At 37.5% G+C, this 27,042-nt stretch overlaps 1 protein-coding gene across 1 annotated transcript; it reads right to left on the bottom strand.

The window, feature by feature from the left end:
* Positions 1-1,504: 1,504 nt before the first annotated feature.
* On the bottom strand, positions 1,505-3,942 carry LOC143595879 (uncharacterized). The gene is made up of 2 exons (XM_077074794.1): positions 3,530-3,942; positions 1,505-1,682 (listed from the first exon to the last, which is right to left on the bottom strand). Exons 1-2 carry the CDS (start codon positions 3,940-3,942, stop codon positions 1,505-1,507), a joined length of 591 nt encoding a protein of 196 aa, XP_076930909.1.
* Positions 3,943-27,042: the final 23,100 nt, after the last annotated feature.

The raw sequence follows: 27,042 nt of genomic DNA, 5'->3' as shown, positions 1-27,042 counted from the left end.
CCTAATTGATCGGAATAGGACACACAAATGACTACACATACAAACACGCGTCCTAGTAGATGCGCAATAACATATCCCTAATAATTGACCACAAAGATTTTTGAGATAAAATAAACGGGGCGCTGAGATAGGGAGGAAAACAATGACAAGATATTTTGTATGATAATTGAAGAGGTAGGGTCCTGCGCCTATATAAAAGAGACAGCAGAAGCTTCCATAAGTGGATCTACATATTTGTCGAGACAGCCAAGCGCTAAGTACCAAAGTACATGGCGGTGATGGACAATTATCCAGGCACTAAACATTCCCTGACATTCCGGGAAAGTTGACTCCAAAGATCTTCCTAGGTATGGTGCAAAAAAGGAAGTATCTCACCGAAAAGGACTTCTGACCAATAGGAAGCTGACAGCGCATTGTCAATAGTACTAAATAATACAAATGTCGCAATTGTCACACCCCAACCTAAGGCGGAATTGCCGGGGCATGAGCATGATTGCTCATAGCTTGAGGTAACTATCATGCAATAATTATGGCAATATCTAATAATTCATTTTATTTCAAATAAAACAAAAATATCCAAGTATAGCAAAACAACCATAACAATAATCCATGACAATTATAGAAATAATCCATATTAAAATCTAATTATATTGTCTTTATAATTTCCTAGAGTCTCGACTAGCAATCCAATACTTCAATCCCTTAGTTCATGCGATAACCTGCATATACGTAGAAAATACAATAGGTTTTGTCAACAAATATGTTGAGTGAGCAAGTCATTAAGTTTTGCAATAATATATAATATGATAAGATAGCAAAACGTAGATAAAGTGGTAAATAACCCAAACCAATGAGCAAATAAAGTGTCAAGCGAAACATTGCCAAGCGAATCGGGCGCCTGTTAAAACTAGACGGTCGTATGATCATACTATAATGAGAAAATAGTGGACCTTTCCGAATGCGCAAATTAAACAAGTAATCAATTAGCATTTATGTCTAGCAATTCACACACAATATAACGTTTGCTAATGATTGAGATATGTATAATATGAAATACTATAAGTATGTTTACGCCCCCAAAACGTTTGAAAATATGTGAAAACGGGGGAATGACAAAACTCACCTTAAAACAAGCGAGTTAATAATAAACAAGAAAAAGATTAACGAGTCTTCCGATTAATGCGCTGAACAATGAAAACTAACAGAACCTGAAACTTAACGATATGAAAGTATAAGTAAAAGCGAATCTAATGCCGCTAGAATCAATCCAAACGGATAAGTATAACTCGAGTTATGTCGATTTTAATGTTTAAACGAGTCGAATATGATAAAAACCCGAAATGTTACAGTATCCCCAACTTTTAGGAATTTCGTCCCGAAATTAGAGAATAACTGTAGCGAACATATGAGGATACTTCTCCTTCATTTGATCTTCACGTTCCCTAGTAAACTCAGATCCTTGCTTCAATTCCCAACGTACCTTGAGTAACGGTATACGACTACGCTAAGTAACTTTATCTTTGTGATCCATAATCTCAACGGGTCTTTCAACGAAATGCATGGTTCCTTCAATACGAACTTCATCGAGCGGTATTTGGAAATTACCCTCGGCAAGACACTTCTTCAGATTCGAGACATGAAATACCGGATGAAAATTCGAGAGTTTAGATGGAAGATCAAGCCTATAAGCAACAGAACCAATACGCTCAATGATTTCAAAAGGACCAACAAAACGAGGAGCTAGCTTCCCTTTCTTTCCAAATCTCACAAAACCTTTCCATGGAGATACTTTGAGTAGGACACGATCACCAATGTTGAACTCAAGAGGTTTCCTACGCTTATCCGCATAACTCTTTTGACGACATCTCGTCATACATATTGCCTTCGGTGACGGATTCGTGTTGCGCGTTAAGAACACGCTTTTTGATATCATTTTGAACGAGAACACAAGTAAGCAGCACATATTTGACTTGTTTCTTACGGCTAAGAGCGTCGGCCACGACGTTCACTTTACCGGGATGGTAGCGAATCTCGCAATCATAGTCGCTAAGCAACTCGGCCCAACGAAGTTGCCTCATATTGAGTTCCTTTTGATCAAAAATGTGTTGGAGACTCTTATGATCGGTAAATACTGCGCATTTGGTACCATAGAGATAATGTCTCCAAATCTTCAAGGCGAATACGACGGCACCAAGCTTGAGATCGTGCGTCGTATAATATTTTTCGTGCACCTTGAGTTGTCTCGAAGCATACGCGATAACCTTGACTCGTTGCATGAGAACACAACCTAGGCCTTGGTTAGAAGCATCACAGAATACTATGAAATCTTCAACACCTTTGGGAAGAGCAAGAATAGGAGCATTGCAAAGCATGTCCTTTAACGTTTGAAACGCTTCCTCTTGCTTTGACCCCCACTCGTAAGGTTTACCCTTATGTGTAAGAGCGGTGAGGGGCAATGCAATCTTTGAGAAGTTATGAATGAAATGACAGTAATATCCCGCCAAACCAAGAAAAAAACGAACTTCGGTGGGAGACGTTGGTGTCTTCTAATTCTTTACGGCTTCAATCTTCACGGGATCGACATGAATACCTTCGTTTTTAACGATATGGCCCAAAAATTGAACTTCCTTAAGCCAAAACTCACACTTCGAAAACTTGGCATACAATTGTTCCTTCCGTAGGAGGTCAAGGATAGCATGTAGGTGCTTTTTGTGATCGTTTTCGAATTTCGAGTAGATCAAAATGTCATCGATGAAAACAATTACGAATTTTTCCAAGTATGGTTTATACACACGGTTCATGAGGTCCATGAAAACCGCAGGTGCATTGGTTAGCCCAAAAGGCATAACACAAAATTCGTATTGCCCATATCGAGTACGGAAAGCAGTCTTGGGTATGTCATCTTCATTAACGCGAAGTTGTTGATAACCCGAACGGAGATCGATCTTCGAGAAGCAAGCGGCTCCTTGAAGTTGATCGAAAAGATCATCGATACGAGGGAGCGGGTAACGGTTCTTTACGGTAAGCTTATTGAGTTCACGGTAGTTGATGCACATGCGAAATGATCCATTCTTCTTCTTCATAAACAAAACAGGTGCGCCCCAAGGAGAAGAACTCGGGCGAATGAAACCCTTATCGGAGAGTTCTTGGAGTTGGCTTGAAAGCTCTTGCATTTCGAACGGAGCAAGACGATAGGGTGATTTAGCAACGGGATTAGCTCCGGGTATGAGATCAAGACGAAACTCGACTTGACGAATAGGAGGAAGTCCAACAACATCATCGGGAAAGACGTCGGGAAAATCGCGTACAATAGAAATATCTTGAATCTTCTTCTTCTCCTTATCTTTCTCCTCCACAAGCGCCAAAAATGCAACGTACTTCTTACGCAAATAACGTTGAGCTTGAAAGCACGACATGAGATTAAGCTTAGAAGCAGGCGTACTAGCGAAAACTTTAAGAATACGATCATCTTGAAGAGGTATATGAAGGAACTTATAAAAAAACGACCTCTACGTGATTTAAAGTCAACCAATCCATCCCAACTATGACTTCAAAACTCCCCATTTGCATTGGAATAAGATCTATACGAAACTTGACCTTATTAAGAACTATGACACAATCCCGAATAACCGAATCAATAGTAATCGAATTCCCATTAGCTACTTCTATGGAAAAAGACCTAGACAACCTATTCCAAGGCTTATCAATAATGTATGCAAAGTCTAACGAGACAAAACTCTTATAGGCACCAGTATCGAATAACACGGAAGTAGAATGGTTATTAATAGAGAACGTACCATTCACCACATCACTTGAGCTTTGGGCTTGATTCACATTCATCATGAAAGAACGACCATTCGAACCTTGAGGAGTTGGTGCAGCTTGATTAGTTGGAGGGGCTTGAATAGTAGGGACTTGAGCAGTAGCAATTGGTGGAGCCATAAGTTGCGGAACTTGAGGAGCATAGGTGTTAGGTGCAAAGCTTGGAGGGATCGGGGGTTGGTAAGTTTGGACTTGGTAGGCTTGGCTAGTGTAGTATGGTGCGGGAACAACTTGGGCTTGATGAGCATAATACGGTGGAGGCATCACATGCGCTTAATTGTCACGGGCTAGCAATGGGCACATATTGCGGAGATGACTAGGATCTCCATAATGGTAGCAAGCACGGGTATTTGGAACACCGGCTTGAGCTTGGGGGTTATTAGCAGCTCGAGGAGCAGACGGTGCGGCTTGTTGAGGAGCGGCACGTGCATTTAGAGGTACACGGCAAATGTTGTCAAAGTGCCCATAACGGTTACACGAGGTGCAAAGACGGTAAGTGGTGGATGCGGGATGATGACGGTTACAGGTTGAGCATAGTGGGTGCGGTCCATTATAAGGCTTCTTGTGGGTGCATTTTGGTTTGGAGCTTGGTTGTTGGGTTGGTTAATAGCATAGTTTTGGTGATTCAAGTAGTCAGACGGCGGTCGTGAGAAGTAGATGAATGACGTTGATCACGATGAAGAATTATTATGGAAAACATTCTACGGGGACCAAAAGTAAAATTCTATTAGGATCGGATAAGTTGTATAAACGAGTCAATGAAAGAGAATGAAATGTGACTAATATATGTGTTAGTGATTTGTCATGACTTGTGGACAAGTAGTAATTTAAAATGATGTGATTAACTTTTGAGGTAGTTAATTAAATAATTATTATTTCAAGTTAAAGTGTAAAATGTTATTGGGTTGGGCTTCCATGGACTTCCCATGGCAGCTCAAAACCCAAAATAGATAAACCAAGTGAGTTGGCCTCCCATGAGCTTTTGATGACAATTTGAATGGCCCAACTAAATCATAAAATTAAGCTTCGGGTATTGGGCCTCCCATGAGCGTTCCATGGCAGTTTAAATGACCCCAATTACATAACGGGACTTATATATTGAGAATTGGGCTTCCCATGAGTGTTCCATGGCATTTTATTGACCCAATTAAATAACGATTAACAAAAAATTTGAGTTGGTCGGCAAATGAGTGTTACATGGCATTTTAACTGACCCAGCTAATTAACGAATTAACAATTCAATGGAGTGGGTCGGCCCATGAGCGTTACATGGCATTTTAACTGAGCCCACTAATTATCGAATACACGAATCAAAATGGGTAGTCGGAGAATCTCGTGAATCACCATGGTGATATCTCTAACAAAATATCGAATCAAAACGGGTTGTGAAATGGATAGTTGGAGTTCCCATGGGTTGTCATGGATTTTCCACCCAACTAAACATTTAAAATAATTAAAACGCAATTTTGGAAAGTTTCCGAATTTAGCCACGAACCACCGTGAATTCGGTTTTTATTAAAGGAATGCAACTGGTTGATCGGTCACGTTTGATTCACTTAAGGTCCGGTTGTATGACATATTGTCCAGCTTTGGCCTAAGGGCTCGAATACTGTGGTCAGGTTATCCTCCAGGTAAGGAATAGCGTCTTACCTTGGGTTCTCGGAACTGTTTTGCCAAGGCCCGACTCACAGTTATCGTACCCCTTACAGTTATTACCGAACATGTCATACCCCCATGCCCTAAGGAGAGGGAGTAAAAAAAATCTTGGGAATTCTTAAGGAATTTCCCAAATTAAAAAATGCAATCTACTAAACATTTTAAAAGATTTGGAAAATAATTTGAAAGTGAGACATAGCCTCATATTTGGTGTGTGCAATATATACTAATTATAAAAGATTATTTCCTAAAATAAAAAATATAATTAACTACTTTCCTAAGTTAAGAGATTTAATAAATATTTACCAAGAAATAAAAGATATTCTAACATATAAAATAAATAATTACCTAACATAAAAGATATCATGAATAATTACCTAAATAAGCTATAAACAATTAGGAAGCAATTAAACAGTTCAGATAGACACGTATAGGGTTCCTAACATATGACTAGGAAAATTTCTAACCACCTATCCTAAACCTTCGGCTTTGATACCAATCTGTCACACCCCAACCTAAGGCGAAATTGCCGGGGCGTGAGCATGATAGCTTATAGCTCGAGGTAACTATCAAACAATAATTATGACAATATCTATTAATTCATTTTATTTCAAATAAAACAAAAATATCCAAGTATAGCAAAACAACCATAACAATAATCCATGACAATTATAGAAATAATCCAAATTAAAATCTAATTATATTGTCTTTATGATTTCCTAGATTCTCGACTAGTAATCCAATACTTCAATCCCTTAGTTCATGCGATAACCTACATATACGTAGAAAATACAATATGTTTTGTCAACAAATATGTTGAGTGAGCAAGTCATTAAGTTTTGCAATAATATATAATATGATAAGATAGCAAAACGTAGATAAAGTGGTAAATAACCCAAATCAATGAGCAAATAAAGTGTCAAGCGAACCATTGCCAAGCGAATCGGGCGCCGGTTAAAACTAGACGGTCGTATAATCATACTATAATGAGAATATGTTGGACCTCTCCAAATGCGCAAATTAAACAAGTAATCAATTAGCATTTATGTCTAGCAATTCACACACAATATAACGTTTGCTAATGACTGAGATATGTATAATATGAAATACTATAAGTACGTATACGCCCCCAAAACGTTTGAAAATATGTGAAAACAGGGGAATGACAAAACTCACTTTAAAACAATTGAGTTAATAATAAACACGAAAAAGATTAACGAGTCTTCCGATTAACACGCCGAACGATGAAAACCAACAGAACCTGAAACTTAACGATATGAAAGTATAAGTAAAAGCGAATCTAATGCCGCTGGAATCAATCCAAACGGATAAGTATAACTCGAGTTATGTCGATTTTAATGTTTAAACGAGTCGAGTCTGACCAGAATCCGAACTTCGATTCGGGAGTCGGGTGTTAGTCAAAACCCTTAAAATTTAGTTACGAGAAGAAAAGTCTTCTGGACCGAATGTTGAATCTGTCCAGAAGTATGAGAAAACAAGAAGTCAAAGTTGTTGACTTTTTTACCGTTTATTGGGTTTCAAAGCAATTGATCAGTCAATACCCTTCAATCTCATAAATTGATTGAAGGTTATCGACTAGTGAACTTTTAGGAATGAAAACTCAGTTTACAACTTACCCGGAAAGTGCACGAATGATGAGATATAACGAGTCAAAGGTCCTAACTCTTGCAAAGTCAACCCAATAATAACGAATCTTCAACGAAACACCAAAAACCGAAGAGGATTGAGAGAGGTAGAGAGTATGGACGGCTGGAGGATCATGATTAGGGTTTAGGTATAGTTTTGTGGCAGGGTTTAAGACTTGTTTATATAGAAAAAGCTAAACTGAACCAATTATAAATGTTTTGGCCCTTTTAAGCTATAATCTACGTTTTAATGAAAGAATCACATAATATATCATAAAGATTGAGTCTTGATGGTTAAGAAATGATTTGGGACACGTATATTAGTTATAAAACGATTCCTTGGCCCTTAATTCTAGCGATTTATGCCGAAAATAACCGATTTTATTCCAAAAACGAGTTTACGAACCAAAATAAACGATCTGACGGTGTAGTAACCTCCACACGCCGCACGGCGATGAGCCTAGGGCTGGCCGCGCGGCGCTCCGGCCACCGTGGATGGTGTTTTTCCTTTTGTCACAAATGGTCCCTCATGTTTGCATTATGATCATTTTAGGAACTTGTTTAATATAAATAATGAATGGACAATATATTAAATAGGAAGGACTTAAAGTGAACATTAGGAGAACTAAATAACTTATAAATGAACTTTATTATTAATGATTAGGACCCGAAATAAGTTCCTACAATGATAAAATGAAATAAGGGAATACGATAAAAACCCAAAATGTTACAGCCATCCGTCAGCTACTTTATTCACCAACTTCCCTTGTGCATGCGCAAGCTCTCTGATTGGTGGATTTCCTGACATGACAGACAACCCATACCTTCTCTCCCCTCAACTGGCTATAAATACCACTTGACCTCCAATGGTAAAAGCATCTTCATTCTCCCTCAAGAACATTCACTAGTGCTGCGCGATAATTTGTGTTTCATTTATCTTCAATCTCTTGTACTGATTCTCACTCCGGAGGGTGGTTACGAGAAGACCCCCCCAATCTCCTTACCGTAACGAACTCATGGTGTTTTGTTTTGTAGGTGGTTTTACTCTCATCAGCCGTGTTGTATTCTAACCCCTAAGAGAAGTACTCGATACTTAATTTGAGAACTAAGTTATTAGACCAAGGGTTAAATTGGTGTTTCTTCATTGACGCCATCCGTACATTTTGCTAGAACTAGATTTGGTTGTAACTTCTAAATTCCCGGTCGAAAATGAGTGGTAAAACGCCTACCCCTGTGGCGTGACAAACGTTGTTGGCCCAACAAAAGACTAATTCGATGTAAGAAATGTTTACAACTAATAAAGGGGCATCGCTAACGCGTCCAACCCCACGCATAACCTTACCATTACAGGAAGCACTAGATTTCGCCAACGATAACAACCATAGTCCTCATTACCATCAAGCGTCATGGCATGGTGGGAAGCAGGACAAGAAAAACTGATAGCGGGGATGCAAGAGATTTTTTTGTCGGGAGTACAATCCAGAACTGTGTTTGGCGGGGACTCGAGCATTAACGAGGCAGGTGATAAAGATGAGGAGGAAGATGAACATGAATCAGCTCCTCGAAGACACATGGTGTAGGAGTCTCAACGTGGAGGAAGAACTGGAAGTCAACCAACGATCGGCATAGGGTGCAACGCTCACGTCACACAGCCTTGTCACAAAGAGATAATCATGACTATGAAGAAAGTCAGGGGAGGACGGATCTCCATGGTACGCCCAACAAAAAAGTGTTTTTCCCGATGAGGATCGATAAACTCGATATTAATCTACGAAACCGAAAACGCACGGACTCTATTTCGGTGCGTTTCGGTAATAATTGATGAACGAAAACGACCGAGCACGTACTTAAGATGTAAATAATCACTCGTTAGAAATCGGCAGAGTTTTGGTACAGATCGGTGTCTCGTAAAATATCAACTATTGTAACTAAGTTTCTGTTTTTAAAACTAACAATGAAACCTATTTATATATACATGCACATTCGTGAACCAACATGCTTATTCGTTAAGCTTCCATTTTTAACATTCGTTACTTTTAGAAACCCGAAAACCCGACCCATTTCAAATTTTTGGTTTTTGTTTAAATACACACACACACACACATAATTATATTCTCAAGTTTCGTTTGATGTTCGTCAATGTTTATTCGTTAAACCGACCCGGTTTATCATTTCAATGTATTTTGTGAAATTAATGAAAGTTTAGCGTTTTAAAGTTAAAACAATTCGCAAGCTATGTGGGTAAAATATGAAAATAACCCAAGAATATTAACCTTTATCCCATTTATAAAAAATTTAAAAGTTAAAGGTTCAATGTGTAATTATGTTTTAAATTCTGTTTTTAAAAAAATTTAAAACTACAAGGGCCATTGTGTAAATAATATTAATTATATTATTACTTTAAAAAAAAGACCCCAGCCCACCCAAATCCCGTCACCCCTACATTGGCTTTCCGGCATCAAGTATTTCCGGCGCCGGCGACTGTTCCGCCGGCTTGTAAACAGCCCTTAACCCTCGCATTTGACCCGTTAATCTAGCATAATGATTTTTGATGACAATAACAGTCGCAAATCAACATACTAATTATATTATAACCGTTTAATTAATCCCTTAACCCCGTAAAACTCGCCGGAAAACGGCCAATCTACAATAAACACCTATTAACACTTTTACGTTGCAACTTCTAGTATAAATAGGACGCCAACCAACATCTAAACTCGTTCATATCATCGTTTCAATCAAATACACTCAAAAAATACAGATTTTTTCATCCTAAATCCGTTCCGACCAAGTCGCGTTCATCGTCAAAACGTAACCTTACCAGGAAACTTTTATATGTATTTGAATAGTTTTGAGCCAACAAACAAAACCCCTAATGTTAATTGATCGAACATGGAGTGGATTTAAAGAATTTAAACCTAGGGCTTGCTAATGAAGAAGATGATCAAGTATGTGTGATTATATATAATTTTTCTTGTTATGTTATCAAAACTTCAAGTTAGTCAAGTGGTTGTGTAGGTGCACTGTGGGCATGCAGACACAGGTTACTGCAAGATTTTTTTATTGATATGTCTAAACCATTTATATAAATTAAAATATACCATATATAATTATAAATCATTTTAAATCACATAAATTTATTTTTAGTCATTTCAAAATAAATTATAAGCTTTTATATATATCATTTTCACTTAAAGAACAATCTTTCAAACCCGTTAAGTTCCGCTTAAACTCGTTAAACATTTTATTTATTTATTTTATTTTACTTTATAATTTGTTAACACTTCCGTTTTCAAAATAAAACATACCATTAACACCGAAAATTCTGTGAACTCTATAATATTCAAACTTAGTGTTAAATTAATAATATTTTCGTTAAATCCTTAAAAAAATTTGTTTTTATTATGATTCGTTAACATTAACTCGTCAACTTTAATTTGTTCATTCATAATTGGTTAAACTTGATTTCGTTAACCTAAAATTCGTTACTTTTTAATTCGTTAACTTAGAATAATATTAAAATAATCAAATCATTAGATTTCCGTTAAGCTTAAAATAATATTATAAAATACCTTTCGTTAACATAATAATCTTTTTCAAAACAAAATTATATCCAAGTGCCTTAAAACAATCGTTAAAATCCTTAATTCGCAAATATTACATTTCTCATTATAGTGTTAAATTATTCTAATGTAGTTAAAATAATATTTAATTAAATCAAAATGTTAAAATACCACTAAAGTTAAACATAATATTATCCCGTAAAATACTATTAAAATATTCTAAAATATTGCTTAACTCCTAAAACCAAAATACTTAACTTTTACAATCCCGTTAGCTAGTCTTTAAATTTTCATATTTATTTCATTTATAGTTCGAGACGTTGATTGCTTCGGTTTTGTTATCGTGTTTTTGGCTTATATTACAAGTGTAGCTTCAATTTCAAGGTGATTTTCCCACACCCCCTTTTTTAAACGTTTCATATTTTGGGGGTAGTATATGTATCCTATCAAACCTCAAGAATTACAATTTTTGCTTACAAACAACAATTCATATCATGGACTTGTGTGCTTACTTGCTTATTTGTTTTATATGTGGATTTCAAGTGGTTTCCTCAATAAGTATGATCATACGCCCCCCTTTTCACTCAGGTCCATTTGTATCGAGTGGAAAAGGGACCTCATATCCGAGTACGTTGGTAGCCCCAAACGGAAAGGACCTTCGTTTGTTCTTTACACTCAGGTCCATTGCATCGAGTGTAAAGAACCCTTATGTGCTCATTTCACAAGTTTCATGGAATTGTATGATTTTCACGTATTATATCAAACTATGGGAACCTCATTAGCTATGTTCATAGCTGACTTTATTTTATACATATGCTATAGGTGTAGAGATACGAGGATAAAGGTTAGAAGACACATAGCACGCTTATAGGATATTCATAAGAAAAACTTAATCGTTTTAGTTTATTTATTTGTTTACAACTTGTATTATTTGATAAACTTGTGTTTCATGATGATTTAAATGAAAAAAATGTTATTATAGTCACCTAATAGTATCACGTGTGTTTGAGCAATCTGTACGTCACACTCAGGCGTTTTTGCTTTAGCCAGGGTGTTACACCATTGGATTGCTCCCATTCGTTAGACATTAGCTTTTCTGTTCATTCGTTAATCATGCATGCTTGTTCATGCACTAGTCAGTTCTCCACTCCCTCATTCGTTGACTTCCATACTTGATCTCATTCATTATCTTTGCACATTCTTTATCTTTTGCATCTTATACAAAGAGAAAGCAACTCGTTGGTTTAACACCCAGCACTTGTCACATTTCATGTACTAAAAAAAAGTCACTGAGTATCATCCTGGCGCCAACGTTGATTTCTCCAAGCCTTATCGGCCAGCCGCGTCGGGGGAAGTCAAATTTTGTTCGAAAGATCGCGGAAGCGGAACTTCCTGCAAAGCCAAAAATCCTGCCGACAGTAGGAAAGTATGATGGTTTGTTAGACCCAAACGACCATCTACAAACCTACATTGTCGCAGGCATGGTCTCAGGTTGGACATGCCCCTATGCTGTCACATGTTAACGCTAACCCTAGTTGGCGCTACGTGAGTTTGGTTTGAGCACCTACCGGAGGAGGCGAATCGCTGATTGGGATGACTTAGCCCACAAGTTCACCCAACACTTCAGCCTATAATGACGCAATGTCAGTGACCCGACGGATATCCTGAATATTACTCGTCAAGATAACAAAAGTATTAAAGATTTCATTACCCGTCTCAACAGTGAAGGTCTTAACATTGGAAGAATCGGCGATGAACTCATGTGCGCAACTTTCCGGCAAAACGTACGACGTGATGACCTCATTCTCAGCCTTACTGGGCGAGACGGCATATTACAGAGTTGGGATCCCTCATGACGGTGGCTAAACGCTACGCGCGCACAGAAAAGATCTTGAGATGTAACGTCCATAAATTTCCGATAAAAGATTTAGCCTTGTAGTGTTACATACACCTTCGGGCTTGACCCGGCTTTCTTCCGAGAGCTCCTGGCCACTCTCGTAAACGTTTCTCACTTAAATTATCACCCAGCTTGCTACATCTTTCCAACTCAAGGGACTATTGTGTAATATTTTATATTATAATAAAAAAAAAAACCCTAGCTCCTTTCACTTGGCCGATCGGACCTGTGAGCAGCTTTTAGGGGCTCGTTTTTTCTTTTTTGAAACCAATTCCAAGTGCCAAACTTCAATTCAAGGTTAGTCCCATGTCCCTCCTAGTCTTTTACACCGTACACCATCCTTATACATCGCGTATTGATCGTTAAACGACTTGTTGTAGACTTGTATGGTGGCTGTCCAATTGAGGAATTCCGGGGCTGTTTTGATTAGGGTTTTTGCACCAAAATCTTACTAGGTATGTCACTTACATCATACTAAAATTCCATGGCCAATGGAGGTGTTTAGGTCGGTTAATCGATTTTAGTTCGAAAACTAGGGTTTATCGGGTGCAGGATTGGCAATTGTTGAGTTTGATGCGTTAAACGATCGGATGACCGACCGAATCAGTTTGTACAGCCCTAGGGGGGTTTAAGGGCTGTGGAAAAATTAAAATTTTGATACTCGGGGCTGTTTTGGTTGGTGGTTGGTCAACCGAGTCGGCGGTGCGCGAATTTTCGTTTAAATGTTAAATTGAAAGTTGTAAAAAGGAACCGTCAACCCTATCAACTCGGGTGACATAATTATGATGTAAGAAAAGGATAAGATGGGAATTTGGTCCGTTTGGGGCTGATTCATTTGACAATTGGTTTTAAGAATTATTACGTGCGTATTCGACTCGATTTGATTACCGGCGGGCGAGTTGTGCATCATGGTTAGCCCCGGCCATAATCGTAGGGTGGATTTGGTTAGTTGAAAGGTTTTAGGGGCTGAGGTAAAGTAATTGGGTTTGGGTTGGGCCTCGGCCCAACTTGTTGGGCCTTGGGCCAAGTTGGTGGGCTTTGTGTCAAAGTGTTGGGCTTGAGCGGCCCATTAGGCAAGTGTGTCCTTGCGGTCTAGTTTAGTAACGTGTTGTGTATAATTTACAGGCCCTCCCTTGTGATTGTGCACTTAGGGATTTCCTAGCTCGTTGCAGGTGTTTGATTGATTCAGGTGAGTTCATGATGCCCTTTTTACTCTTTTTACGTTTTGGGCTAGCATACACACCGAAATACCATTTTAAACGATTTTACCCGTTACAACGATTTGAATGGTTTTACATGGTCTGACTCGTGATTGTGCACTTTGAAAGTTATATTTGAATTATTTTATATGCTTAGGATATTTTAGACTCGTTTATGGTCTTGTATCCTTTAGGGTTACGTACATTATTAATGGTCTAGACTCGAGGATGTTAGTAGACTTGGTAGTAATTGAATATGAGCAGACCTGTCTACTTAGTTCCCGTATGGGATGATATATATATATATAGATATATAGATGTATGTATGTATGGAGTATGTATGTATGTATGTATGTATGAGGATGTGTTACCTTATAGCCTACGATTGTGTGATGACATTTAGTTCCTCGTGACAAAGAATGATGTGAGTAGGCTTATTGATGTGTGTGTGTTTGGTGATTCACGGCCGGGTCAAATATATTACTCGGGTTGTACCCGTGGTGGAGAGGCCCGTGTGACATGATCATCATTTTGGCGGGTCAAATATATTACTCGGGTTTTAAAATCCCGTGGTGAAGAGGCCCGTTGGATGTTGAGCCGTGATCGGGTCAAATATATTACTCGGGTTGTACCCGTGGTGAAGAAGCCCGTATCACGTGCTTGGATGTGTGAGCCGATATCGGGTCAAATATATTACTCGGGGTGTACCCATGGTGGAGAGGCCCGTATCTCGTGCTTGTATGTGTAAGCTGTGACCGAGTCAAATATATTACTCAGGTTTGACTCGTGGTGGAGAGGCTCGTGTCACATGCTTAGGTCTTACCGCGTCTGGGTCAAATATATTACTCGAGTCTCGACTCGTGGTGGAGAGGCCCGTGTACGTGTGTTCGACGATGAATGTATTATTTGGTGAATTATACTATTTATTATATTATTATCCTCTCTATTGTTTATAACTATAGCTTTGAAATAAAGGATGAATTATCGTTTATGAAAACTTGAACTCACTCAGCTCAAGCTGACTTTGTGTGTATGTTAGATTGACTTTCAGGCTAAGAAGTGGATGCTACCGCTTGGACGTGCTGGATGCTACTCGGGAGGTTGAAGGCATTTCTGGTTGAGGAATTCAAATAAAACAAATATTTTATTTACATTTGATTTTGGACACCTGTACCCGTGTTTGGGATTTTAAAATACTTGCACTTTTTTCGCTGTTATTTACTCTGAACTGGTTTTAAATACAAAGTATTGTCGGGTTTTAAATTTTGTGAAATTATGGATGTGATTACCAACTGTAGGATTCCCGGGATTCGGGGTCTTACATGAGAAGAGACCTTCCATGCACCGATGCGTGGAACGATCTCAACCAGACAAAGAAATACAAGAGGAAAGCCGGATCCGTATGGTCAAAAATTAACCAAGATTCATCTTCTGATCCGCGCCAGATCACGGGACATAAGGGTAAGCATACGACACAAAAATAAAGGGAAAGATGGACGCCGCTTACCAAAAGCCCTTCAGAGATCATGCTCTCCGAAGGCATTGAGTTTAAAAAGCCACAACTGCTTATTGTAACATTCGTTAAATTTCGGATCGTGAAACCCGACCCATTTTAAAATTTTTTTTATTTATTACTCGGTCAATTGTTATTTTTTTTTTCGATCGTTTATTTTATTTTACAACCGACTTAGTTTAGGTTATTATTATTTTTATATATAAAATATTCAAGTATCAAGACTTGCCAAATCACCCCCCCTTAAACTAACATTTTCCCACTTTTGCTCCCACTACTATAGTTCAAGGACTGGATTGCAATTGTTATCAAAAATCATCTTCCTTCTTCCTTCCCCCTCACCCATGAACGACACCCCCTCCCCCATCTATTGTAACTCATATTTTTCGCCATAAATCATGAAATTGATTTCACAAGATGATTTCTCCACTAATATATGACTCTACCGACAATCTAATTGCAGAAAACTACAACGAATTGACAACTAACTTACTTGATTAGAAACCGTGGCTGTCCTCGGTCTTAATACGCTATAAATACCAAGTTATAACAAAATTAAAACCAGCCTCATACTCTCCATGACATCACAATCCTAAACGCTAAACCAATTCTAAACTGCAAAGCCGTCAAGACCTCCAACAAGCTCGATCTCGAACTGCGGTGTTCCTCTCGCCGTTAACCCTCAATCTTCAATAGATTCTGGTAATTAATTGTGCATTCAGTTCGTCTAGCATTTTCTAACATAAACCCTAACTCAATTGAAACTTACACTAATCAATTAAACGAATTCGATATCTAGAGTTAGTTATTTTATTTGGGGATGCACTGTTCGCGTATATGCATAAGTATAATACGAACCAGTGTTATTCACAACTTAAAGCACCAGCCTGATGGCTGGTGCATGCTTGGTTAAGACACGGGAACCGGTCCAGGCGCGGGTTCGCTCCCCCTGGACCCGGTTTTGCTTATTTATTTTATTTTTTTAATTCTTTGTTTTATTTTTTATTATAATCATCATATAATAATAAATAAACATCAAGCTAACGAAACCGAACCTCGAGATGATTATTTCCCCTCATCTTGGCCCTAGTTTCAAAACTTTTATATATACATATATATACCATTACATAATGATTATATATATTTTTATAATCAAAATAGCTTAAATGTTTGACCACTCGTTTAAATACACCGATCTAATAACTTATTAACTTCCAAATAGTAAAGTGCTTATAATAATGAATCCACATATTACATAACATGTCTAGGATTTACTTTTTCGACAAAAATATATAAATATGTAATGATTAATTATTTATAATGAGTATTATTTATAAATATCATATCTTTGTTACATATTTTAATAACCATTAACGTTTACCAAATAACAATAATAATAATAATAATAATAATAATAATAATAATAATAATAATAATTTTGATCACTAAATTAATAAAGTTCTAATAATAAACTTTTTCTTAAAACAATCGAATCCCAAATTTCGTTCAGTCTTGTTAATACTTCGTTTATATTTAATGAACATTACCTTTAACCGTTAGGAAGCTTTGTCGGCGTATCCCGAGGAGCTTGATCGTTTTCTACCCTAACTTAATGTTATCTCATCCTCACTAATCCACTGACTAAAGGTAAGTAATTCACATCCCGCTTTTTACCGTTTTATATTTTGAGGGCATTATGCGTCAATCATTTTTCACTACAATTCCACTATTTACGTTATATGATATTGTTCAATTAGTTATACGTGCAAATGTGACTATATGTTTATTTTATGTTTTGGTGGTTGGTATCTCATCCTCATCCTCATTAGTATGATCATACGCTGTCGGAGTAGCTCGTTATCTATGTGATTCGAGTGAAAAGACAAATTTTATATTTACTGTTATGCTAGTTGTAGTAGTTCATATTTATCACAAGGAATTTTTATTTTTTTTATATTATATTATATTATATTATATTATATTATATTATATTATATTATATTATATTATATTATATTATATTATATTATATTATATTATATTATATTATATTATATATTATATTATATTATATATTCCAAAACCGTGATTACTTGCTCAATTTTATATTGACAAACTATGTATTTTCACGCATGGCGCAGATAGCTAGCTATATTGGATGAAGAAAACGAATTAAAGAATAGTTGGACTTTAGGTTGCATGACGGATATAGACATTTAGATGAAATTAATTATTTTTTAATTGTAATGTTTATTTCTTTTGAGACAATGTTGTGCTTTGCGTACTTGATATATGAAATGAATAATTTAGATATTGACACGTGTATTATACTTTAGTGTCTTTTGAGCTATGATACACGTGTATTATACTTTAGTGTCTTATTGCGCCTTGGGTTGGGGTGTGACAGATTGGTATCAGAGACGAAGGCTATAGGATAGGTGGTTAGATGTAACGGCCTAGTAGCACGCTTAGGGTACCTATACCTGTTCTTATACGTGCACCCTACTTGTTTAAGTTTTTGTACATAGCTTAGTTTATTTAAATTGTTAATCATATACAATTGTTCATGAAAGCACACACTTATTCTGAGGCTATGCCTCAAAATTATTTTTCAAAACTTTAGGATGATTTTCAAATCGGGAATTTCCTTAAGAAATCCCACCTTTTAGTTCCCCTCTCCTTAAGGATGATTCGTGTAACGGATACGTAGAAACGGTAAGGGGGACACACATGTACACCGATCCTTTAACACCAAGGCTTGCGAGCCTAAGGAAGTGCAATGCGCATAAATCTTCATCAGCCACGAGACCTGGTTGCTTTCCTGGAGGGTGAGGTGTGAGTGTGAAACTTGTTAAGCCAAATGTATCACATCAAACGTTCACGAATCTACTACCCTCATTGTATCAATCGTGGTCATGTGAAGATCACATCCTTAATTTATAACCGAATTCACGGTAATACGTGGCTAACCTCGGTTTTCCGTATTGTGTTTTAGTTGAATAGTTGGGTGAAGTACACAAATACGGGGTGGTTCCTGAAGTACTTCAACCACCTATCTCAACACCCCTCACAACTCAAGTTTCTATGATTTTGTGAAATTAATACATGAATATTTCAACAATTTCATTTGGATCTCGATATTTTCATTTCGTTGGAAGGAACCATGGTGGTTCATGAAATCCTAACCAACAAATGAAACTTTATATTTCAATTTTAAGTTATGTTTATTTATATATTTCGTTGGAAGGAACCATGGTGCTTCATGAAATCCTAACCAACAAATGAAACTTTATATTCCAATTTTAAGTTATGTTATATTTATTTATCTATTTATTCCTTATAAACGTCAACACTTATAAAATCAAGCCTCATAAATGACATCATTCTCAAAATCAACCTCAAATTGTTAAATAGAATTCACAAGCATCAATTTACGCAAACTTATAAATTTATAATATCTACCCAAGTCTCATAAAATTTACACATTTTATCCTTGCAGTATGTCTTCAAACCTCTTTAACCGTAGATGACGCGCTGGCAACCCTGGCTGTCGCATATCGTCTCGCATTACGAAGGGAATCGTGGAAGCCCTCCCAATAGTCATCTCTCAACTCCAAACCGTGAATGCCACTAATGCTTCCGTGAACCCTAATGTTTTCTCTATCAAGCAATTCACCAACGCTAACCCGACCGATTACTTTGAGACTGAGGGTGCTACAACTCTTCTTCAATGGTTCGAGCACATGGAAAGCGTGTTCCTCCACTATGCATGTCCGGATGACAAAAATATCATTTATGCCTCAAGAGTTTTCAAATTGAGTGCCCTTACTTGGTGGAATAGCAAAAAGAAGGACCTTGGGGCTGAGGTTGCCATGGCCTTGCCATAGGATGACCTCAAGAAGCTAATGTTAGACAAGTTCTGCCCGAAATATGAACTCCAGAAGTTGGAAGAAGAATTCTGGAATTTGAAGCAAGAGGGAGGTGATAATACCGCTTACAACGATCGGTTTCACGAATTGAGCGTCCTCATCCTGCATATGGTTACTCCTTTGGAGCGTGCCATTGATAAGTACATCATGGATTTGCCGATGTAAATCTAAGATCCTGTCCTTAGTCATGACCCGAAAGACCTTCATGATACCATTACCCTAGCCGGTACCCTCACTGAAAACCACGTTAAGGCCAGGACCTTGATGCGGAAAAGTTCCAAAAAGCCCAACGATAAGCCCGCATCCGAACCAGCTAAAGATTCCAAGCCCGAATCCCCAAAGCCCGAATCCTCCAAACACAACCACAACCATAACTCATCTAATTACCGCAATAACAAAAGAATGCCCAATTCACAAAACTTTGTCTTAGCCCAATCACAAGCCCAACAAGCCCCTCCAACCAAGAAATCATACACCGGCCCACACCATATTGCAACACTTGCCAACGTCACCATCCGGCCCAATCCACTTGCCGAAAGTGTACCAATTGCCACCGATTCGGCCACCTCACCCAATATTGTCGAGAGCCTATGAAAACGCAACTCAACTCCCCTATTCCCCAACCCATCACTCAATCATTTCCCCAACCATATGCCCTACCATATGCTCCATCTCTCACAACTATACGAGCCTGCTATCATTGCGGTAGCCCAAACCATCTTCGCAACACATTTCCAAAACTCGTTTATCAAATTCAAACCTACCCAAGCCCAACCAACCAACTCCAAATATATCAAGCCCAAACTTTCCAACCCCAAGCCGATCAAGCCGACCAAGCCCAACTAATGCAAGCCCAACCTATCCAAGCTATTCAACTTCAACCAAACCAAGCCGAGCAAACCCAAACGAATCAAACCAATCAGGGCATGCAAGAACGTGTGTACCACACCAATGCCAATGAATTGCAACTTAGGAATCATGGCACCACTTCACACTATTCCTTATGCCCAAAGACCAACCTACCCCAAGTAGATAAACGCTGCAAGCAACATATTTCTTTTTATTTTCGCATTTATTACTTTTGTTTATGTTCTTCTCTTTTGAATAATGTCTCCTTGTACTAAAATTTTCAATACTATTAATGAATTGGTGTTTACATTTGATATATCCATCTTCACTTACTCCCCTCATAAAGCATGACACACATTTCTTATACCCATCTTTAGAATAGTAATTGTTTGCTCATGATCAACTCAATTTAACGGCCTATGACTGGTGACCTCAAACGTAATCGTTAGTGGAAATCGGGACCATGTGCATGGCTATGTACCTGGTTATCTAATAGGAACCGTAATCTAGGCTGCCTATGACCGGTCACTTTCGAACCGAGGCTGTGTACTTTGTTAAGGCATAGCTATCTAATAGGAGCCCCTATGCATGCATTTTATTTTATTGATTTTATATTCTCATTTACGATTTATCATTATCTCAATATGAGCACCACAAACTTACACCCACCTCGTAACGGCTAAACTTCCTCGGAATATCACAACTAACAACTTTGCGTCATTATTTCTCAAATTTTGTTAGTTTCTTGTGGTTATCGTATGTTTACACATTTTTTAGCCTCTCATGAACCCCAATGTTTCGTATATTCGACTTAACTAGTGTGATGATTATTTTTGGTTACTATAAAAAGAGTTTTTGTTTTTTGTTTTAATACTCGACAACTTGTTACATCTTTCGAACGTTCTATCTCGATACATATTAACTCTAAGAATTTTGGTGTTGCACTTGTTATCTTGATATTTGACTTCAAAGGTTTTCTTTACTTTTCAATGATCGTTAACTTTCGTTTCTCCTTTATTCTGAATTTTATCTTGATATTTAAAAATTTTTTTTTTCTTAAACGTGTATGTATGATTTTTAACCCACCCAACAGAACGAAACATGCGGACTATGCGAGGAAATAAGTAATTACGAGTGCACGCATAATTACCGAAACCCTCGCATGGAAGTCATGGTTGGTATGTTGGTGTGCGAACAACTTAGGACCGAGGGACTATAGGACAATGGTACAAATGATATATAATATGACAAGGTCATGGTGGATACGCCGCTGTACATCCGACTTGTCATATTACCCATTTGTAGCGTTTTTCGGGTCACTCGAACACCTGTGTTGTTTCGTTTATTACGGAAATGATTTAGAAATTTGGGTTTATTCTTATTTTTCTTTTTCTTGTTTTATAATTTCGGGACGAAATTTTTAAAAAGTTATGAATATTGTAACATTCGTTAAATTTCGGATCGTAAAACCCGACCCATTTAAAAAATTTTATTTATTATTCGGTCTATTGTTATTTTTTTCGACCGTTTATTTTATTTTACGACCGACTTAGTTTTGGTTATTATTATTTTTATATATAAAATATTCAAGTATCAAGACTTGCCAAATCAACCCCCCTTAAACTAACATTTTCCCACTTTTTCTCCCACTACTATAGTTCAGGGACTGGATTGCAATTGTTATAAAAAATCATCTTCCTTCTTCTTCCCCCTCACCCATGAACGACAACCCCCTCCCCCATCTATGGTAACTCGGATTTTTTGCCATAAATCACGAAATTGATTTCACAAGATGATTTCTCCACTAATATACGACTCTACCAACACTCTAATTATAGAAAACTACAACGAATTGACAGCTAATTTACTTGATTAGAAACCGTGGCTGTCCTCAGTCTTAATACGCTATAAATACCAAGTTATAACACAATTAAAACCAGCCTTATACGCTCCACGACATCACAATCCTAAACGCTAAACCAATTCTAAACTGCAAAGCCGTCAAGACCTCTAACAAGCTCGATCTCAAACTGCGGTGTTCCTCTTGCCGTTAAGCCTCAATCTGCAACAGTTTCTGGTAATTAATTGTGCATTCAGTTCGTCTAGCATTTTCTAACATAAACCCTAACTCAATTGAAACTTACACTGATCAATTAAACGAATTCGATATCTAGAGTTTGTTATTGTATTTGGGGATGTACTGTTCGCATATATGCATAAGTATAATACGAACCAGTGTTATTCACAACTTAAAGCACCAGCCACCACATGCTTGGTTAAGACACGGGAACCGGTCCAGGCGCGGGTTCGAATCCCCTGGACCCGGTTTTGCTTATTTATTTTATTTTATTTAATTCTTTGTTTTATTTTTTATTATAATCATCATATAATAATAAATAAACATCAAGTTAACGAAACCGAACCTCGGGATGATTATTTCACCTCATCTTGGCCCTAGTTTCAAAACTTTCTTTTATAGATACATACATATACCATAACATAATGATTATATATATTTTTATAATGAAAATAGCTTAAATGTTTGACCACTCGTTTAAATACACCGATCTAATAACTTATTAACGTCCAAATAGTAAAGTGCTTATAATAATGAATCCACATATTACATAACATGTCTAGTATTTACTTTTTCGACAAAAAATATATAAATATATATATATATATATATGTATATATATAATGATTAATTATTCATAATGAGTATTATTTATAAATATCATATCTTTGTTACATATTTTAATAACCATTAACGTTTACCAAATAACCATAATAACAATAATAATAATAATAATAATAATAATAATAATAATAATAATAATAATAATAATAATTTTGATCACTAAATTAATAAAGTTCTAATAATAAACTTTTAGTTAAAACAATCGAATCCCAAATTTCATTCAGTCTTGTTAATACTTCGTTTATATTTAATGAACATTACCTTTAACCATTAGGAAGCTTTGTCGGCGTATCCCGAGGAGCTTGATCGTTTTCTACCCTAACTTTGTATTATCTCATCCTCCGTAGTCCACTCACTAAAGGTAAGTAATTCACATCCCGCTTTTTACCGTTTTATATTTTGGGGGCGTTATGCGTTAATCATTTTTCACTACAATTCCACTGTTTGCGTTATATGATATTGCTCAATTAGTTATACGTGCAAATGTGACAATGTGTTTATTTTATGTTTTGGTGGTTGGTATCTCATCCTCATCCTCATCCTCATTAGTATAATCATACACCGTCGGAGTGTTCGTTATCTATGTGATTCGAGTGAAAAGACAAATTTTATATTTATCACAAGGTATTGTCATTGTTTTTATATTATATATATTCAAAAACCGTGATTACTTGCTCAACTTTATGTTGACAAACTATGTATTTTCATGCATTGCGTAGATAGCTATATTGGATGAAGAAAACGAGTTAAAGAATAGTTGGACTTTAGGTTGCATGAAGAAGAAAGACATTTAGATGAAATTAATTATTTTTCAATTGTAATGTTTATTTCTTTTGAGACAATGGTGTGCTTTGCGTACTTGATATATGAAATGAATAATTTAGGTATTGACACGTGTATTATACTTTAGTGTCTTTTGAGCTATGATACAATTATGTTGCGCCCCGACATATTCCGCCTTAGGTTGGGGTGTGACACTTATGTAGCGGGCCAATGTGGATATGACCAGGTATTTCAATTATCACGAGGCACATGGCCTACCACCTACCGGTGTTCCAACATTAAAGACGCTATCAAGGAGTTTGTACGAAATAGAATATTGGAACACCTGTTAAAAACCATCCACGACGGTGGAAAAAGGAACGCATGATATGAAGGTGAGAGACAGGGTAAATAGATAAAGGATCTCTATGTCAACATGATCTAGGGCGGCCCCAAAAAGAAGTGGCCGAAGTTATAACATGCAGCGTGGAAAGAAGAATAAGTTCTCTTTCCACGAGAATAAGAGGAGCCAGTAAAAACGCCCGCTAATTATCACTGCGGTATTTTGGTCACTACTAAACCTCATGTTTTTTCATTGAAGTCAAAGAAACGTCAGACATCATATACAGACAATACTTCGACTTATTGGACGATGAGGACAAACACCAAATCCAACTGGTGAATGCGCCTATCACAGGGTGTAACCAGGGCGTTGAACACCTGTTGGGTCAAATCACTTTTCCTGTTACACTCAATGATGGGAAACATTCAAGAACAGATGATCCAGATTTTCTCGTTATGGAGGGTCCACATCCCGGTTAAGCCGTCATTTTAGGGAGAGAAGCAATTGGATGCTTAAACGCCAATCCGTCCATAGCGCATGATGTCCTGGGGGTACCCACCCCCACTAGAGTGGCTATGATATACGCTAATCGCAACTGCTATGTCGTCGAAATAAAAACGCCTCCCGCCAAGTCGGCAAAAACAACCCCTAGGTGGAGCCAGAAAAGTGGGTACTCAATGGGAAATATCCTTAATAGACTATTACCATTGGACGACCCAGGCTCTCGGGTCCCACCGCCTCGCGTTGAAATGGCTACTCATCAACAATGCTAATATGTTTTCTTGGACTTGCGTAGACTTGACATGAGTTCCAAGATCCAAGGCGGAGAACCAATTGAACGTCAACCTGGCATTTTTGCCTGCTGTACAAAAAAGAAGAAAGATGGGGTCGAATCAAACAAGGGCGTTCAATGAGCAAGTTCAGGAGTTACTTGATGCAGGAATCATACGTGCGGTCCTTTACCAGACATGGGTGGCAAACCCAGTCATGGTACCGAAGTCTAACGGTCAATGGCGTATGTGCATAGATTTTAAAGATCTAAACAAAACGTGCTCAAAGGACTGTTATCCACTCCGAGATATAGACTTGAAGGTTGATGCGTTGGCCCCATTCCGCTACAAGTGTTTATTGGACGCCTACAAGGGTACCACCGGATCTATATGGCGACCGCCGACCAAGATAAGACCGCGTTTCGCACCGAAATTAGCCAACATTGCTACAAAATGATGCCACTCGGATTAAATAACGTCGGATTCATTTATAAGCTGCTAACAGACCAAAAAATTTAGGATCAAATTGGCAGAAACCTGGAAGTATACATGGATGACTTGGTCATTAAGAGTGCGAAGGAACCCTTGCTGTTGAAAGACATCGAAGAAGCTTTCAATACGCTCTGTAGGATAAGCATGAAGCTCAACCCTGACAAATTCTCATTTGGAATGGATAAGGGAAATTTCTTGGGCGTTGTATTCACCAAGGATGGCTTCTAAGATAAACCAGAAAAAGCCGGGGCCATTGTCTAGATGCATCGCCCACCACTATAAAACAGGTGCAAATGCTGAATGGGCACATTATCACGCTGAACATATTCCTGGCAAACCATGCTGAAAAGTGATTCCCATTTGTATCTACCCTCCGAAATTGCCTCAAGAAGACGCAACTGGACACCAGAGGCGGAACATACATTCCAAGAAATTAAGTCCCGATTGATTGAACTACCCACCATGATTGCTCCACTTCCAAAAGATCCACTGATGCTATACATCTTCGCTTTGGAAAGGGCAGTCAGCGCTGTATTAATGGTAGACGGGGACATAGTACAAACTCCCATCTACTATGTCAACCGTACCTTGACTGGCACAGAGACTACATAATCCACTCTTGAAAACCGGTGCTCGCATTAATCCAAACTTCCAGACGCCTACACCGGTACTTCCAAGGACACCCAATTATCATTTTAACCAATTATATACTGCACAAAGTACTCTATAAGTGAGAACTCTCAAGAAAGCTTGCAAAATGGGCTATAGAATTGGGAGAACATGTGATAGAATATAAACCCTGACCCGCAATCAAGGGACAAGTGGCATAAGAGAAGGAATGTTGTTGGGAACTAGAACCTCCTGTGGCATAAGAGAAGGAAAGCATTTAGCGGCTTTACACGAACAAACCCTCAAGTTATGAAGGATCAGGCGTTGGACTGAGACTCATAAATCCAGAAGGCCTCCACCGCGCATTTCCCAAAAGAGACTACGCTGGTTAGGTTTAGGGTAAAATATGTCATTTGTCCAATGTGAGAGGGCAGGGCCGGCCCTGAGCATGTGCAAGGTGTGCAGCTGCTCAGGGCCCATTCATCCAGGGGCTCATAAATTTTACAAGGTTTCACTAATAAGGTATGTTTCGGAAATGGTGGATAGTCATAGTTATGAGAAAGAACGGAAGTAACAACATCTAATTTTTCCGGGCAACATTGGAGTCAAACAGATGGGACAGAGGGAGTTACAGAGGTGGTTGTAGAAGAAGGATTGGGGTGTAGGTTATGACCTAATAATCTAATATATCATGTTTTTTCTTCTTCTTTTTTTTACTATTTTTATTCTTTTACCTAGGTGAAACTGAAAGGTTAACCAAAGCTAAAAGTAAAAGTAAATATAGGCCGAATTAAATGAAGAGCTCGTATGCGACCACAATTAATTAGTTTTTGAACTAAGTTAATATTCAATGATACTAGAATTATACTAGTGTAATTAATATAAATAAAAAATAAGCAAGTTAAAGTAATTAAATTAGCCTTTAAGGTTTTAGTCTTTTTTATTACTTTTTTATTTGTCTTCATGTTTTTTATTTATTTTCATCTCTTCATATAATCATAGTCATTTATTTATTTATTTATTTATTTATTTTTGAAATTCTTAAAATGTATAGTTAAGGTGTATTATTAAGGCTAATGAGCTAGTGGTGGAATGATAAAGAAGAGACTTGGTGTTCCATTGACCCGGGTTCGATTCCTACTAACAACATTTAGTTTCAGAGGCACCAGGGTGATGTTGAGAGACTAGGCGATTAGGTGGCTTTCATTAGTTAGATCCTAATGTCGTGCTTTCAGGTGATGATTAAGAATTGAACGGGTTTTATTTCATCGCATTGTCGTGCTTTTGGGTG

The sequence above is a fragment of the Bidens hawaiensis genome, unplaced genomic scaffold (assembly GCF_021521415.1).
Source record: "Bidens hawaiensis isolate Kalapana, Puna unplaced genomic scaffold, B.hawaiensis_p1.1 tig00045608_1, whole genome shotgun sequence".
Classification (NCBI taxonomy): Eukaryota; Viridiplantae; Streptophyta; class Magnoliopsida; order Asterales; family Asteraceae; genus Bidens; species Bidens hawaiensis.
The sequence above is the reverse complement of the archived record's forward strand: the minus strand, read 5'-3'. Positions and strand labels throughout refer to the sequence as shown.

Excerpts from the sequence above, each read along its gene's own strand:
- LOC143595879 (XM_077074794.1), bottom strand. The coding sequence starts at position 3,942 with ATGGCTCCACCAATTGCTACTGCTCAAGTCCCTACTATTCAAGCCCCT. Across the intron at positions 1,683-3,529 it reads GTCATAGTTGGGATGGATTG|GCTTGATCTTCCATCTAAAC; the intron begins GTTGACTTTAAA and ends TGTTGCTTATAG.